Source organism: Heterodontus francisci, chromosome 6 (assembly GCF_036365525.1).
Source record: "Heterodontus francisci isolate sHetFra1 chromosome 6, sHetFra1.hap1, whole genome shotgun sequence".
Taxonomy (NCBI): Eukaryota; Metazoa; Chordata; class Chondrichthyes; order Heterodontiformes; family Heterodontidae; genus Heterodontus; species Heterodontus francisci.
This window is the reverse complement of record NC_090376.1, coordinates 34104819-34122001: the sequence shown is the minus strand read 5'-3', so window position 1 is coordinate 34122001 and position 17183 is coordinate 34104819. Positions and strand designations below refer to the sequence as shown.

Genomic DNA, 17183 nt, shown 5'->3' with positions numbered 1-17183 from the left:
ATGACAATTCAAGACTTCTAAGCTCTCTTTAAATGATTAACAGCGTGACACAGCTTCCCCAATGGCTCATCATGTTTATCCAGGGATTAACTGCACCATGCAGAGTAGGAAGGCTGCCAATGCTGAATATGCTGATCCCAAGTAGAATAGTAACTGAGTATTAAAATTACTTTCAGCACCTCTGGGTGAACAGAACAGCCAGCAGAAGTACTGCAATTATCCTCAGCATCTCTGTGTGGATAGAGGGTGAGCAGCTCTATAATTACCCTCAGCATCTTGAGGTGGAGAGAGGGAATAGTATTAAGGGAACTACAATTACCCTCAGTGTCTCTGGGTGGAGAGAGGAAGATTAGTCAAATACGAGTGATTGATTACAAGGTGATAATTTCATCAAGGGGCTGATCTGGAAAAAAGGTTTGTATGGTATATTGACTATCTTCAGAATCCAGCCTTGGAATCATTCCACGTTATATAGGCTATGCAGTTCATGAGGGTAATCTTGAATTGCAGACAAAGCTGATTCTTCTATGGTCTGTGTTACTGATGTATGATGGAGTGTTAGTTACTAGGTAATCAACACAGGTACATCAACTGAAAATCAACCTCCATTGTCTTATTTAAATTGCCTTCCTAATATTCTGCCAGGATTTTTGCAGGTATAAGCTTTGTGCAAAATGTCACCACATTGCACAGATTGCTAACATCAATCTCTTCTTGTCTGAAATAAATCAAATATTTAAAACAAAGAAGATTAAACTCAATTTATGTTATTTGCACTGCATCTGTGCTCATTGCTGTGCCGAGGGTATTGGCGTAACATATATTACAAAACCAACATTTAGGGACTCTAGTTTACATATTAATTTCCATTATCCACAGGCAAGCCCCTGCATGGTAGCAGATGATAAAGATACCCTTGTATGAAGGGAGAATATAATTGGCACATATTATAATAAAATCAATTCTCTATTTCTCAGCAATTTTGGTAAACTGAAAATTTAAGATAGCATAATCTAGTGTTAGGGTTATTAAATCAGGACATTTTAATTACCTGCTGGGCACCCCCGCCCTCCATCAAGCCTCATGTAACCTGGGCAGCATTCATATAGGACCAGCCTGTAGTTAAAAAAATAAAAATAAACATATAAACATGCCACAAAATAACCGAGAAATTGGATACATGAATTGAGAGCACACACGTCTCTTGATACTCCTCTTTGTGGCTGGTAATTCTGTTCCCAGCTTGGTTGATAAATGCAGGAATGTTGCACATTCAAATAAATATGGTGTCATATTTGACCCCAAATGAGTTTCCGACCACATATTTGTGCCATCTCTAAGACCGCTATTTCCATCTCCATAACTTTGCCTAACTTCACTCCTGTCTCGGGTCATCTGCTGCTGAAACCCTCATTCGCACCTTTGTTACCTCTAGACTTGACTACTCCCATGCAATCCTGGCTAGTCTCCCACTTACTACCCTCTGTAAACTTGAGGCGATACAAAGCTCTGCTGCCCGTGTCTTAACTCGCATCAAGTCCAGTTCCCCTATTACCCCTGTGCTCGCTGACCTACCTTTGCTCCCGGTCAAGCAACATCTTGATTTTAAAATTCTCATTCCTGTTTTCAAATCCCTCCATGGCCTCGCCCTTCCCTAACTCTGTAATCTCCTCCAGCCACAAAATCGTCTGAGATATCTGCGCTCATCTAATTCTGGTCTCTTCAGCATCCTTAATTTTAATCACCCGCATGGACCCGCATGGATCCTAGTTAATTATGACTGTCTTTTTGTGGGATAGGTCGAACATTCCTTGTTCCAGTCCTACTCAGGTCCCTTCCCTCACCTCCTTTTCTGGTACATTGATGACTGTATCTGTGCCACTTCCTGCTCTCGCCCCGAATTGGAAAACTTCATCAACTTTGCTTCCAATTTTCACCCTTCTCTCACCTTTACATGGTCTATCTCCAACACTTCTCTGTCTCCATCTCTGGGGATGGCTGTCCACTAATATTCATTATAAGTCTACTGACTCCCACGGCTACCTCGACGACACTTCCTCATGCCTTGTTTCCTGTAAGGACTCTACATCTCCGATGCATCTGCTCTGATGACGCAACCTTCCACAACAGCACTTTTGAAATGTCTTCCTTTTTCCCCCCCACTGTGGTTGACAAGGACCTCAATCGTGTTCGGACCATTTCCCGGACCTCTACTCTCACCTCTTCCCCTCCCTCCCAGAACCACGACAGGGTTCCCCTCGTCCTCACTTTCCACCCCACCAGCCTCCACATCTGAAGGATCATCCTCTGCCATTTCCGCCACATCCAGCGTGATGCCACTACCAAACGCATCTTCCCCTCCCCTCCCCTGTCAGCATTCCAAAGAGATCGTTCCCTCCGTGCCACCCTGGTCCACTCCTCCATGACCCCCAACACCTCGTCCCCTTCCCATGGCACCTTCCCGTGCAATCGCAAGAGGTGTAATACCTGCACATTTACCTCCTCTCTCCTCACTATCCAAGGCCGCAAACACTCCATTCATGTGAAGCAGTGATTTACTTGTACTTCTTTCAATATAGTATACTGTATTCGCTGCTCACAATGTGGTCTCCTCTACCTTGGGTGACCAAATGCAGATTGAGTGACCGCTTTGCGGAACACCTCCACTCAGTCCGAAAGCATGACCCCGAGCTTCCAGTTGTTTGCCATTTCAACACACCCCCGTGCTCTCATCCCCACATATCTGTCCTGGGCTTGCTACAGTGTTCTAGTGAACATCAACACAAGCTCGAGGATAAACATCTCATTTACCGATTAGGCACACTACAGCCTGCTGGACTGAACATTGAGTTCAATCATTTCAGAGCATGACGGGCCCCCCCTTTTTATTTTCAGTTTTTTTTTTCTTTTTTCTTTTTATTTTAGTTTGTTTCATCATTTATTTTTCTTACCATGTGCCTGCCCACTGTTTTTTTCATGTTTGTGCTTTGGGCCAGAGCTGTTCATTTTTCTGTCCATTAACACCCTCTCTGCACTAACGCTTTGTCTTTCACCACACCATTAACATACTGTTTGTCTTTGCTCCATGACCTTCTGCTACCTATTATATTTCTAACCTTTGCCAGTTCTGATGAAGGGTCACTGACCTGAAATGTTAACTCTGCTTTTCTCTCCACAGATGCTGCCAGGCCTGCGGAATATTTCCAGCATTTCTTCTTTTCATTTCAGATTTCCAGCATCTGCAGTATTTTGCTTTTATTAAAATGTCTCCTGGCGTAGCACAGTGTTATGTTTTGTTTTATAATGCTTCTGTAAAGTGCCATGGGACATTTTGTAATGTTAAAGGTGCTATATAAATATAAGTTGTTGTTGCTGTTGTCTAAATCCTCCAGCCAGGAGTCCTATTCACAACTCACTGACGTCAACTGAATCCTGCTGGAAATCACCACAGGGACAGAAGCGGGAGCCGCTGCCACTCAGGCGGGGGTGGGACATGTTGGAGAATGTGATTCAGTGGCGGCCGGCCAGTAAACACCTGGGAGGCGGAGGAGCTGTCCACTCAGGCGGTGGTGGTGGCGTGAGGTCATGCCGCTGGAAGCGCTGACGCCATATTTAAAGCAACTGGTGCTGCCCGGAGGAAGAATATTCTTGGAGAAATGGCAGAGGGAAGATCCCAGGTGGCCCCACATTTCAGTGATGCCTCCTTGCAGGTTCTCCTCCAGGCTGCTAGGGCAAGAAGGGAGATCTTCTTCTCCTAGGATGAGAGGAGGAGACTAGCCTGCCAGACCAAGCAAGACTGAAAAGAGATCGCAGAGATCAGAAGTTGTGGAGTTGTCCCTCAAATCTGGCTGCAGTGCCGCAAGTGAGTTAATGAGCTCATGCGATATGCCAAGGTGAGTGTACCACTCATTGCTTACCTTACAGCCTCACAGGTAAGACTGGTAGAAATGGAATGCCCACCTAGTCATTGGCAATGGCCAGGTGGCAGCATTGCCTGCCAGAGGCACGGCAGCTCTTTGCGAGGGTGCCTGGTCAGTGAGAGATGACCCCTGCACCGCCACTACTGAGTGGCCGCATACAGGAGGCATTCCTGTGGCACCATCATGGTCAGTCAGGCTGCCACCAGCATAAGTGTTGTGTTTGTCTTTGGCAGGTGATGCAAAATGGACATTCATGTGCTTGCAGCAGAAGACTGCGCACAATGCTAAAGAAAGGGGCAAGACTGATGGCAGTGTCCCTTATCTGGCCATCCTGATGCTAATGGAGGAGGAGGCTCTGGTGCTTGGAGGCCACCATAGGGGCCATTCCATAGCAAATGGTGAGACAGGAGTGGAGACACGAGCTTGGGTGGCCTTATAGTTGGGCACAAGAGACCCTCTGGCAAACAAGAGGCATAGAGCTCATGGGTCCACCACTGGTCACATGGAGCTCCACAGTAGGAGTAGTCTGAAAGTTGTGATGGATGCGCATATGTATCAAAGTAATCTTCTTTCTCACGCAGGTCAAAGACAAGACCAGACAGCTCCAGTGACTGGGGGACAGCCGTCCACCTCTGATGAGGAGGAGGGGAACTCATGGGGTGCACTGTCACATATTCTCCCACACTATCCACCAGCGCAGATACTCTCACACTGGTGGGTATCTGTTCATGAGTAAATTTGGGGTCACAACCAGGTGAGCATAGTACCGATGCACCCGAGCAGCAGAGAGAGGCTGGGACAGCCGAAGCCACAGAGGAGGGCGCGACATTGCTGAGTCTCTGGCCAATGACATGCCTCTGGAGTCATCAGCAGGGCAGCAGATGCAGGACCTGCAGTGTGAGCTGCAGAAGCATCTGGCAGAACTTCCTGAGGCTGTGCGCACCCTGGCCAATGGAGGAGTCCATCCAGGCCATGAGTGCCACCATGTATCTGCTATGTGTGTACTTGGTTTCCTCCATCAAGAGATGGACAGCCATATCCAGCAGACCACACAGTGGATACCAGAGTTATGCAGGGACCTACATGCCATCGCCACCTCCATGAGCTTTGTACAGCAATAGCTGGGCAAGGGGGGCGCAAGCTGCCAGGTCCTCGGACACCTCTGGTGAGCAGGGGGGTATAAATGTGCCCAGAAAGGAAAGAGGAGCAGCTGTCTACAGCCTCTCAGGGCACTCCTGGCATAGATAGTGGCTCCTCAGCCCCTCTGTCAAATACCTCATTTAGCTGCAATGACAGAGGAGGCTTCTGCACTAGTGCAGGAGGCCCTCAATATGCCGGGGCCCTCCAGGCCTCAGGTAGTCAGAGGATGACTGCCAAGTTCAGCACCTTGCCTCTACCTCAGCTGGCAGGACAGAGGAAGCAACACGTAGAAGCACACACAAGACGCTTAAGAAGATCTCTTTTTTTTAATTCATTTATGGGATGTGGGCATCGCTGGCTAGGCCATCATTTATTGCCCATCCCATCCTTTGGCTGCATTTGGGGTTCACAGGTTAATATTTTGTTAAAGCAATTTGCCTTGCTATCTATTTGATCTTCAATAAATATAGAATTTGACAAAGCAACAGTAATCCTCCCATTTCAGTGGCCTACTGGGCCTTTAGCGGTGGCTCCCTCAAAGGATATGATGGGAGGGACCACGCCATGTGAGCTCAATGCTTTCCCCATGCTGCTGTCATACCCTGTAAATGCACGTCCTATTCATAACTTCAAACATGGACTGTATTCAGCATAGAATCTTCTGGAACTAAATTTTCTTTTTAAATGAGCCACAATGAACATTAAAATGCTGAAATAAGATGGCTTCTGAGGGTCAGGTGACTTTTGCAATTAAGTCTTCGGAAAGTTGCTAATTGAATGACATGGGTGGAGTGCCTCCCTTGAATGCTCATACCAAGACAAAACCATTTGTGGAATTCACCCCTCCTATTGTTTGTGGTCTGACCCAAAACTCACTATCTAAGGACTCCTAGACTCACAGGCCGGAATTTGATGCCCCCCCCAGTCTTCCCCTGCAGGAGCGGGCTGGTGGCAGTGGGGGTGCTGTAAAATTGAGTGGAAGGCGGAGGCCGAGGTGCTGTTCTCGACCCTTTCCTGTCCCCGCTGCAATTTTATGAGGGGTGGCGGCGGCAAGTAACAGCCCGCCCACCCTGGCCAATCAAGGTCCTTAAGTGGCCAATTAACTGGCCTCTTCCCGCCGCCACGGATATTGTACCAGTGGTGACAGATGGCTCAGGCCCCCAGAAGGCCGCAAGGTAAAAACCTGGTGGCCTACGTGCGGGCTGCGGGAGGCCCTCCTGATCCAGCACCCTGTTTCCCACAGAGGGTTCCCCCCCACAAAGCTCCAATTTCCCCCACTGAAGTAAAGTCTTCCCCCCACCAACGGGCCCCCCCCTTGCCTTGCTGGGGCCTTGCTGATTGTCCCCGGTGAGGCCCCAAAAACTTACCTTGTTTCCGGGGCTGTTGTCCCTCTTGTTGCTGCGCTGGGTGCAGTCTTAGCAGTGGCCACCACTCCCAGTGGCGCTGCTGGGACTGAGAGCTGCCGGCCAGCTGATTGGCCAACAGCTCCATTAAGTGGGACTTCCTGCCTCAGAGAGGTGGCAGTCCCACCCAAGGCTAAATAAGGGCCTGAGGAGCATAAAATCCCAGCATTGCTCCCCAGGCCCGGCAGAGGCAGGCTTGCCCCTGAGCCTCCCACCCAACATAAAATTCTGGCCACTGTCTCCGACCTCGAAACTTAACAAAGACAGCTGTAAGAAAACAGTTAAGGCATCAGTAGGCATGAATGGCCACGATCCATCCCCACTGTGTATCAATGGCCTCGAACTTCAAATCTTTCTGGACAGACAATAGAATAATCAGGTGGCCACCTGACTGAAACTCTTCACAAATAATGAATCTTATTACTCCAAGCACCAGGGAGAAACTTGTTGGTCTGAAAACAACTGCTGGAGCGACAGCAACAAAGGCAGAACACCCTATGCCTTATAACCAGATAGTATAACATCCTCAGGTCTCCAAGCCTCTTCCTCCAGAAAACCGACCCCTTGTAATGAGACTGCATGCAACTAACTTTGTGACCTGCTGAAAATCCACCTCTTCAAGAGGATCCCGCAACGATTTCGATATACAACTCCAGCTATCAAATCCACCTAACTACACGTCAAGAGTGAAAACGCCTTCTTCACTGTGGATGCAATGCATGCCTTTTCCCCAGGGCAAGCCAAATCGCGTGACTTACAAACTATTCTTTTGTTTGTAATTGGTAAAAGTGTACTATCCCTTTGAATGGCTTTCCTCCGAGTGTGCATGTGCGCGCGCGCATGTGTGAGCGGTGAGTGAGTGACGTAGAGTTAGATTTTTGAATCGAACGTGTGAATAAAAATAATCCTCTTTATTTCAACCCACGAAAAGCATGCTGCTGGTTATTCAAATTGGCCATACACTCAGGGGTTAAGAAACACACACATCTTCCTTGCAAAAATAGCACTGATTACGGACAGTAAAGGGAAGGGAACTAGGTTTCAGTTCTCAATTCTGTCCATAACACTGCAGTCTAATGTCTTATTGGGTGCTATTAAATAGTAAGGGCAATGAGGAAATGGCAACAGGGCTGCAGAATTCTGTAGCTTTGTTGGATTTGATGGATCTGTTTGTAAGGGTCATCTGAACCGTGCCTTATTAGCACGTCCCGAGCCTCCCTTGTGGGTATCTTATAGCTTCTTGCCTGTGGTCCTTAGGGTTTGTCAGCATGCAATGACTGGTCATCATCTTCCACCACATTCTTATCGTTAGAGGAGTATCATGGTCGACGATATCGTCATTGGTCGAAGCCTCTCCACCCTGTAGTGCCTGGTTGTGCAGAACACAGCACACCACCAGAATTGGAGACCCCTTGTTGGGGCCTACTGAAGGGCTCCACCGGATTGATCGATTAGAAGCCATATGGCCTGTGCGATGGTCTCTTGAGTTGTCCCCTGGCAGGTGTTGTAACTCTCCTCTGCATCACTGCTTGGGTTCCTCACAGGCATCAGTAGCCATGTCTTCAATAGGTAGCCCTTGTCACCTAGTATCCATCCTTGAAGGCATGTAGAGTCCTGAAAAGCTCTGGCACCTGGGATTGCTGTGGTATGTAGGCAGTGTGGCTGTTTCCCAGGAACTGTGCATACAGAAAGCACTTGCCATGCACATTGATCAAGTGGAAGCCCTTCCTGCTGATGAAGACTGCAGCTTGGTCTGTGGGAGCGTTGATGGCCACATGCGTGCAGTCGATGACACCCTGCACCTGGGGGAAATCCAACAATAGCCCCCAACCCGACGGCCTTCTCAGCTTGACTGTCCAAGTCGGTACAAAAGTGCACATATTGACTGGCCCTCTTGAAGATGGCATTTGTGGCCTCCTTGATGTAGCGACGAGATTCCACACGTATCTCCAGTGGATCCCTGGAATGATCCTGAGGAGTAAAAATTCAATGCTATGGTGACCTTCAGCACCACTGGCATTAGGTGGCCATCACTTTCCATAGGTCTCCGCTCGTCCTCTATCATGGCACACAGCTCTGTGACAGCCTCCCTAGTGAGGTGTAGTCATCGGCAACACTGCTGCCTGGACATTTGAAGGTAGCTGAGCCTCAGACAGTAGACCCTTTCTGGAGGGTAAGCTCTTCTACACACTGGAGGCTGTATGGGTATTCCTCTATGCCTTCCTCCTGAGATCTCCCCCTCACCACCCAGGCTGGTGCTGCTGTTGGCCCTCACATTGCTGCTGTAATATTGCCTGTGGCTGCAGCTCTCTCCCTCTCTGAAGCTCCTCCTCACTGGAGGTCCCAAACCCTGAGTGAATGAGATCAATGGAAGGCAGTTGCACTCAGTTTCCAGAGTCTCATCCACCTCCAACCCCCTCCCCCACCACAAAAACCTCTGGTTTAATTGCACTTCCCAGATGGCACTTTATAGTATGCCACCAATGTGCTGACAACTTTGTCCTTGCTCCCGAATTACATTGCCAATGCCCACGCTGTTCCACCCTCCCTACCAAGCCATGCTGGCATTCACGAAGACTGCCATCTGGAGCCAGCAATACCCTCCTGCTCATTCACTGCCTTGTTATACCTGGTGAGACTCTGAAGCCACGTGGTTCCTGTGTACTGTTTGTAATATTTGAAAACCCCAGTAAAACTGCAATTAATTATCTGTTTGACAGGCTTAATTATCTTCCCACCGGGTTTGAGCCGAGGTCCTCTCGCCATGCTGGCCGCCCTTCTTAATATCTAGTTGCAACATAAAGATGTCGGGCTTCTGTTCCAACACCTTTCGTCATGCTATTACCACACCTCCCACCTCCCAACCCATTGCCACAGGGCTGGGAAAATTCAGCCCATTTTCTTTGAACGAAATGAGCCTGCAAGTGTGTAGCAGAAAATGTGTCTTTTTGTTCGTGGAATTCTTCTCAATCAATATATAGGGATTAAAATTCAACTTTGGTGGGGCACAAAATGGCTGACAGTGAATCGGTTGTGTGTTATACACCCCACCTTATTTTCCATTCCTTTCAAGTCATTGGGAAGAAAAATTGTGTGAGCTGTATAACAGTTGGGCAGTTCTGCTCCTGCTAGTTGAATTTTACTCCCATAATCGTACACATATATATTGTTTAAGTGTTATGCAGAAAGAATGTGGTGTACATGGCATAGTATAAACTGGTAAGAAATTCTCGGAACTCTACATCTATTGGATAGAGCAGGCTTTAAATGCTACTGACATTCAACTAAATATTTACCAGTCTCGCCAGGTATAACAACACCAAAATTGATTTAGGAATCAACACAGAATATGACAAGTCCAAGATTAATGGTACTCAACATAATCTAGTGGCCATGTGTGCCCCAATTTCCCTTTGCTATTGGCCCGCAGCAGATCCTATGTTTGCGAAGATGCACAGTCACTTTTGGGACCAATTTTACAAATGTGCATTCTAAGCATAAAGCTTCGCCCACTGATAGGGCATATCCTAAAATCGAAGGCCTATTATCGAATCACAAAATTATAGAATCGTTACAGCACAGAAGGAGGCCATTTGACCCTTTGTGTCCATGCTGGGTCTCTGCAAGAGTAACTCAGCAAGTCCCACTCCCCTGTCTTTTCCCCATCACCCTGCAAATTTTCTCTTTTTAGATAATTATCCAATTTACTTTTGATAGCAATGGCTGAATCTGCCTCTAACACACTCTCAGGCAGTGCATTCCAGATCCAAGCCACTCACTGCAGAGAAACGTTTTTCCTCATGTCACCTTTGGTTCATTTGCCATTCACCTTAAATCGGTGTCCACTGATTTTTGACCCTTCCAGCAATGGGAACAGTTTCTCCTTATCTACTCTGTCCAGAATCCTCATGATATTGAACACCTCTATCAAATCTCCTCTCAACCTTCTCTTCTCTAAGCAGAACAACTCCAGCTTTGCCAATCTATCCACATAACTGAAGTCCCTCATCCCTGGAACCATTTTCATAAAACTTTTCTACACCTCTCTAATGCCGTCACATTTTTTCTAAAGTGTGGTGCCCAGAATTTGACACAATACTCCAATTAAGGCCTAACCAGTGTTTTACAAAGTTCATCATAACTTCCTTGCTTTTGTACTCTATGCTTCTATTTATAAAGCCCAGGACCCTGTATACCTTTTAACCACTTTCTCAACCTGCCCTGTCACCTTCAACGATTTGCGCACATACACTCCCAGGTCTCACTGCTGCTGCACCCCCTTTTAGAATTGTTTCTTTTTTTTTCATTGCCTCTCCTTGTTCTTCCTACAAAAATATATCACTTCACACTTCTCTGCATTAAATTTCATCTTCCATTTATCTGCCCATTCCACCAGCCTAGCTTTGTTCTCTTGAAGTCTATTCTTATCCTCCTCACAGTTCACAATACTTCCAAGTTTTGCATGATCTGCAAATTTTGAAATTGTGCCCTGTATAATCAAGTCTAGGTCATTAATATAGATCAAGAAAAGCCGTGGCCCTAGTACTGACCCCTAGGGAACCCCACTATATACCTTCCTCCAGTCTGAAAAAAAAACTGTTCACCACTACTTGGATCATTGGGATCTCTTCTGGTGCAGAGGTGACCTGTACAAGAAGGACAGGTTGCATCTAAACTGGAGGGGGACCAATATCCTAGCACTACTCGGGAGGGTTTAAACTAGTCTTGCAGCGGGGTGGGACCCAAAGTAATAGTCTCTCAGATGAGATAGTTGAGGCAAATTTAGAGGTTAAAGCAAGCAAGTCCAGTAGGCAGGCCGGGCAGGGGCGGGACAGGGAGCGTGGAAGGTCTGGTAGGCTAAACTGCATTTACTTTAATGCAAGAAGCCTTACAGGTAAGGCAGATGAACTCAGAGCATGGATCGGTACATGGGATTGTGATATTATAGCTATTACGGAAACATGGTTGAGGGATGGGCAGGACTGGAGGAGGTGTTGAAGGTTTGAAGCACAGTAAGGTGAATAAATCCCCAGGGCCTGACCAGGTGTATCCTAGGATGCTATGGGAAGCAAGGGAGGAGATTGCTGGAGCCCTGGCAGAGATCTTTGTATCATCGTTAACCACGGGTGAGGTACCGGAAGACTGGAGGATAGCTAATGTTGTGCCTTTATTTAAGAAGGGCAGCAGGGATAAACCAGGGAACTATAGGCCGGTGAGCCTTACATCAGTGGTGGGAAAGTTATTGGAAGGATTCTGAGAGACAGGATTTATATGCATCTGGAAAGGCATGGTCTGATTACGGATAGTCAGCATGGCTTTGTGCGTGGGAAATCATGTCTCACGAATTTGATTTGAGTTTTTCGAAGAGGTGACCAAGAGGATTGATGAGGGCAGGGCAATGGACGTTGTCTACATGGACTTTAGCAAGGCCTTTGACAAGGTCCCGCATGGTCGGCTGGTCCGGAAGGTTCGAACACATGGGATCCAGGGTGAGCTAGCAAATTGGATACAAAATTGGCTTGGTGATAGGCAGAGGGTGGTAGTGGAGGTTTGTTTCTCAGATTGGAGGCCAGTGACCAGTGGTGTGCTGCAGGGATCGGTGCTGGGCCCTCTGTTGTTTGTCATATATATTAATGACTTGGATGTGAATGTGAAGGGCATGATTAGTAAGTTTGCAGATGACACCAAAATGGTGGTATAGTGGACAGTGAAGAAGGTTGTCTAAGGTTACAACAGGATATCGATCAACTGGGAAAGTGGGCAAGGGAATGGCAAATAGAATTTAACGCAGACAAGTGTGAAGCAATGCATTTTGAGAAGTTAAACCAGGGCAAGACATATACAGTGAATGGCAGGGCCCTGGGGAATGTTGTAGAGCAGAGCGACCTTGGGGTGCAAGTACATAGTTCCCTAAAAGTGGCAACACAGGTAGACAGGGTGGTGAAGAAGGCGTATGGCATGCTTGCCTTCATTGGCCGAGGCATTGAGTACAAGAGTTGGGACGTCATGTTACAGTTGTACATAACGTTAGTTAGGCCGCATTTGGAGTATTGTGTGCAGTTCTGGTCGCCGCACTACAGGAAAGATGTGATTAAGCTATAGAGGGTGCAGAAAAGATTCACACAGATGTTGCCTGGTTTGGAGGACTTGAGTTATAAAGAGAGATTGGATAGGCTGGGTCTGTTTTCCCTGGAGCGAAGGGGGCTGAGAGGGGACATGATAGAGGTATATAAAATTATGAGAGGCAATGATAAGGTAGATAGCCAGAGTCTGTTTCCCATGGTAGGGGTGACTAAAACTAGAGGGCATAGATTTAAGGTGAGAGGGAGGAGGTTTAAAGCGGATCAAAGGGGTAAATTTTTCACACGAAGAATAGTGGGTATCTGGAATGAGCGGAGGCAGGAAAAGTAGCGGCATTTAAGAGGCATCTAGATAGGTACTTGAATGAGCAAGGCATAGAGGGATATGGAATTAATGCAGGCAGGTGGGATTAGTATAGATAGGCATTATGGTCGGCATGGACGCGGTGGGCCAAAGGGCCTGTTTCTATGCTGTACGACTCTATGACTCTATGACTACTGTTTCTTGTCACTCAGCCAACTTTGTATCCATGCTGCCACTGTCCCTTTAATTCCACGGGCTTTAACTTTGCTTACAAGCCTGTTATGTGGCTTTACTAAACACCTTTTGGAAGTCCATGTACACCACATCAACTGCATTACTCTCATCAACCACATTACCCTCATCAACCTTCTCTGTTAGCTCATCAAAAAACCCAATCAAGTTAGTTAAACATGATTTTCCCTTCACATTCTGTGCTGGCTTTCCTCAATTAATCCACATTTGTCCAAGTGACTGTTAATTTTTCTCCCAGATTATCATTTCTAAAAGCTTTCCCAGCACCAAGGTTAAACTGACTGGCCTGTCATTGCCGGACTTATCCTTAACCCTGATTTTGAACAAGAGTGTAACATTTGCAATTCTCCAGTTCTCTGGCACCACCCCTGTATCTAAGGACGATTGGAAGATTATGGTCAGTACCTCTGCAATTTCTATCATTACTTCCCTCAGTATCCTCAGATGTGTCTCAACTGATCCTCGTGACTTATCAACTTTAAGTGCAGCCAGTGTTTCTAATACTTCCTTTTTATCAATTTTTAGCCCATCTGGTATCTCAACTACCTCCTCTGACACTATGACTTTGGAAGCATCTACTTCTTTGGTAAAGACAGAGGCAAATTAATCATTTAGTACTTCTGCCTCCATGTGTCAATTCCCTTTTTGATCCTAATCTGCCCCTCTCCTCCTTTTCTGACCCTTTTACTATTTATATGCCTGTAGAGGACTTTTGAATTCCCTTTTATGTTGACTGTCAGTCTCTTCTCAAACTCTCTCTTTACGTCTCATTACTTTTTTCACTTCTCCTCTGAACTTTCTATATTCAGCCTGGTTCTCACTTGTATTATCAACCTCACATCTGTCATATGCATCCTTTTCCTGCTTCATCTCTATACCTCTCTTGTCATGCAGGGGGCTCTGGCTTTGATTGTTTTCTAAGATTTTCTGTCCATTCATCTTAATTGTCTGGAACGTGCTCGCGATTTCTCAGTATAGACTCTTAGCAGACAAAAAGTGCCCCTCAAGACCATGCAGTTCTCCTAAATTCACAGTCAGGATTTAGTCAGTCAGTTCCTGCTCACAGCTGTTGAGCTGTAGGATATTTCTATAGCTGAATTCAGCATTATTCTCTCTCTACTTGGCTAGTTTTAATGGAACTATGTCAGTCCTATGCAGGAAAGTGCCTGGTTTCCAGTTTGGAACTGTTGAGCAAGGTAGATTTGAAATCTGGAAATTACTGTGTAAGAAATCACGGATATGGACCAGTGTTCCATCTCAAGGTACTACAGTGTGCCAGACCATTGCTGAAGTAGTCCTCACAAAAGATGCTGCCTGAGATTATAGCCCTCAACCAAAAATTAATAATTAATGCTGCAGCAATACATACAGAGGAAAGATTTCACTTGGTTTCCACATGCAACTTAAATCATAAACAAAGCAGGAAGATTTCCCATGTTTACTCTCTCTAATAAAATCATTCAACAAAGAACAAGTTTAGGATTTCACTAGAAACAGCAAATAGAGGAAACCTTCACACCGCATTTATGATCCCACGAACGTGAGGAGATAACATTCACCATCGTTGATAATCCATGTGCAAATTTTAGACAATATGATTTGTTTCTTTTAGAATCAATACATATGTTAGCAGTAAAGCATCCAATGCATTAGTGACTGCCAAAGAAAGAGCAATTGAGTCATTCTATTGAACCACTTAAGTCATACAGCAAATAGAACTGTATGTTATGTCTACAGCAAAAAGCCAGACAGGATTTCATTGAGCAGATATAAAATAGCACGTCTACAGATTGGACATGTTCAGAATTAACAATAAAAAACTTAAGTCAGCTCAGGGACCACAGGTCCATTTTAGCTCCACCTGGACTGTTTGCACATGCCCGTGAATCATGTTACATTGCTGCAAAGCAAAATGAAACCCATACCCTGCAGGTGGGAGCTTGTGCTGCACAACAAAGCCAAATCAGACCACTTTTAATTGTTATATGCATGAGCACATGTCTAATGCGGAACAGCTGCTAACCTGCTGAAGAAAGAAAGGCAGCTGCTAGGTAACCAGGGTAGGAGACAAATAACTTTACTATGGAGCCAAGTGACGCAAAGAAAGATCAATGCTAAAGAGTGCAAACAAGTGGACCTCTTTGGAACCATTTAACAGTAATTGATTAGGTTCACTAACATGTCACATTCCAGAGAACTGAATGTTATTGTGGGAAGATCGAGGTAATGTGGTGCCTCAATGCTTTATTTTTCAACTGGTGTTTGCTTTAGAAGATGAGGAAAATAAATGTGCCACATCTGCCATTTGTGTGAAGAATATTAGGGCCTAGGAATTCGAGCAGCACATGCGGCATGTGTCTTGTAGTTGCAAATAGATACCCCTGGCCTCATTTGTTTATTTCTAGTGAGCTGCGGGAGACAGTCGTGGACCCAGAGTTCGCAGTCATAGAGGAGATGTAAATTCATCCAGCTTACGCTAACCAAAATCCAGACAAACATTCTGGAAGAAGAGGGGTTGAGCGGTGGCCAGCAAGGGCTTACAGATTTTACATGAAGCTAGGAGGAGCACTCCTTTTCCTTCTGTCTCAACAATAAGGCAAGCTAAAAAAAAATCAAACTCATCTTTTTGGTGGCAGTCTCCAACAGTCCCTTTCAGGATCACTTACTTGGTTGCCAAGTACTTGAGGAAATTGACCACAACAGCATTCTGCAAACAGCTGCAATCAAATTTTGCAAAATGGGTATCAACAAGGCATTAGGCCTCATATTTACATATGCATATTTCTAACACCCATTTCAAGCATTCATCCCGAATGCCTATGGAAGCGCCTTTACCAATATGGTGAGTGGCACACTTCCAATGTGGAATGAGCATACACATGCCACCTGCCATATTGGATCCATAAGCACAGATGTAACATTCTAAGCCTAAATTCTATTAGATGGGTTGATTTGTTTTTCAGTCTATAGATGTGCTCTCATCCAAAGGACAGCACCTCTTGACAGTGCATGACAGTGCAGCACTCCCTCAGTACTACAATGAAATGTCTGTCTATATTCTGTGTTCAAGGCTTCGGAGTGGGGATGAACCACAATCTTCTAATTCAGAGGCAAGCATGCCAGCAACTGAGCCAAGGATTACAATTTATGGAAGTTCATATCAAGATATAATGATATTGAAGATGGTGTACTTTTATACAGCTAATATAAAAATGTTTTACATTAAAAATAAAAGTTGGTGAGAGGTTTTATGATGACCAGCAGTGTGATATGAGTTATGCCTTGTGAGCACAATGCGTAATTTGAAAGTGGCAATCTCACAAGTGAGTTGTGGTCATGAATGGAATATGGGACAGATAAACATGAGATGCAACTGCACACTTCTCAGGCCCATGGCTGTGTCTCAGGTCTCAGGCATTGGAACCTAATGGCAACCAGATGGACAGAACAAAAATGATGGGGCTGAGGTGGGAGAGATGGAAGAGTAAACAATGGGAGTAACTTTTATCCTTGATGAGGGTGTAAAACTGGTTTCAATGGAAGAGAATGGAAAATTGGACAGGCTATATTACAGGAGGCTGATCAGATAGTGCTAGTTTTGCACCCCACAAGTTTCAAGTTACCCTCAATGTCAAATGAGTCCTTGCCTTGATTCTTCTGACTACCCTGGTACCCCACAGACATTCTGGTTGTTTTGGGTCTATGGGCAGGGTGTGGTGCCAACTTCTGTGGTTGCACCGAGGAGCCCCACAAGAAGTGGACCAAGGCAAGAGGCTGGAAGCCAGGAATACCTCTTCCTGCCTCATTACCACTGCTCCACTTGACATCTGCCTACTGCTGTTTACCCTGGAAAGCCCCCAAAATCCCAAGCTAAGGCCTTTTGCCTCCTGATTCTGAATGTATATGATTCTACTTCAAACCAGGTCCATACATTTGTGTAGCTGTAGGCCAAGAAATACATGCCATGCTATTCATGAAACTGCAGGCTTCAAAACAAATGTTCCCAGGATGGAGCATGCTGACAAGGCCACAAATTATTAACCATCCCTATTTACCTTGAATAGGTGAAGGGTGCCAGTTTAGA

General features: G+C 45.8%; 1 protein-coding gene across 4 annotated transcripts in view; it reads right to left on the bottom strand.

The window, feature by feature from the left end:
* The window catches only part of LOC137371237 (periostin-like), a 100707-nt gene that overhangs the window by 71385 nt on the left and 12139 nt on the right, over positions 1-17183 (bottom strand). For all 4 annotated transcript variants that reach the window (XM_068033451.1, XM_068033452.1, XM_068033454.1 and 1 more), the window contains exon 3: positions 1052-1116. In XM_068033451.1, the coding sequence (XP_067889552.1) occupies positions 1052-1116 (65 nt within the window). The remainder of the gene's footprint in view (positions 1-1051; positions 1117-17183) is intronic.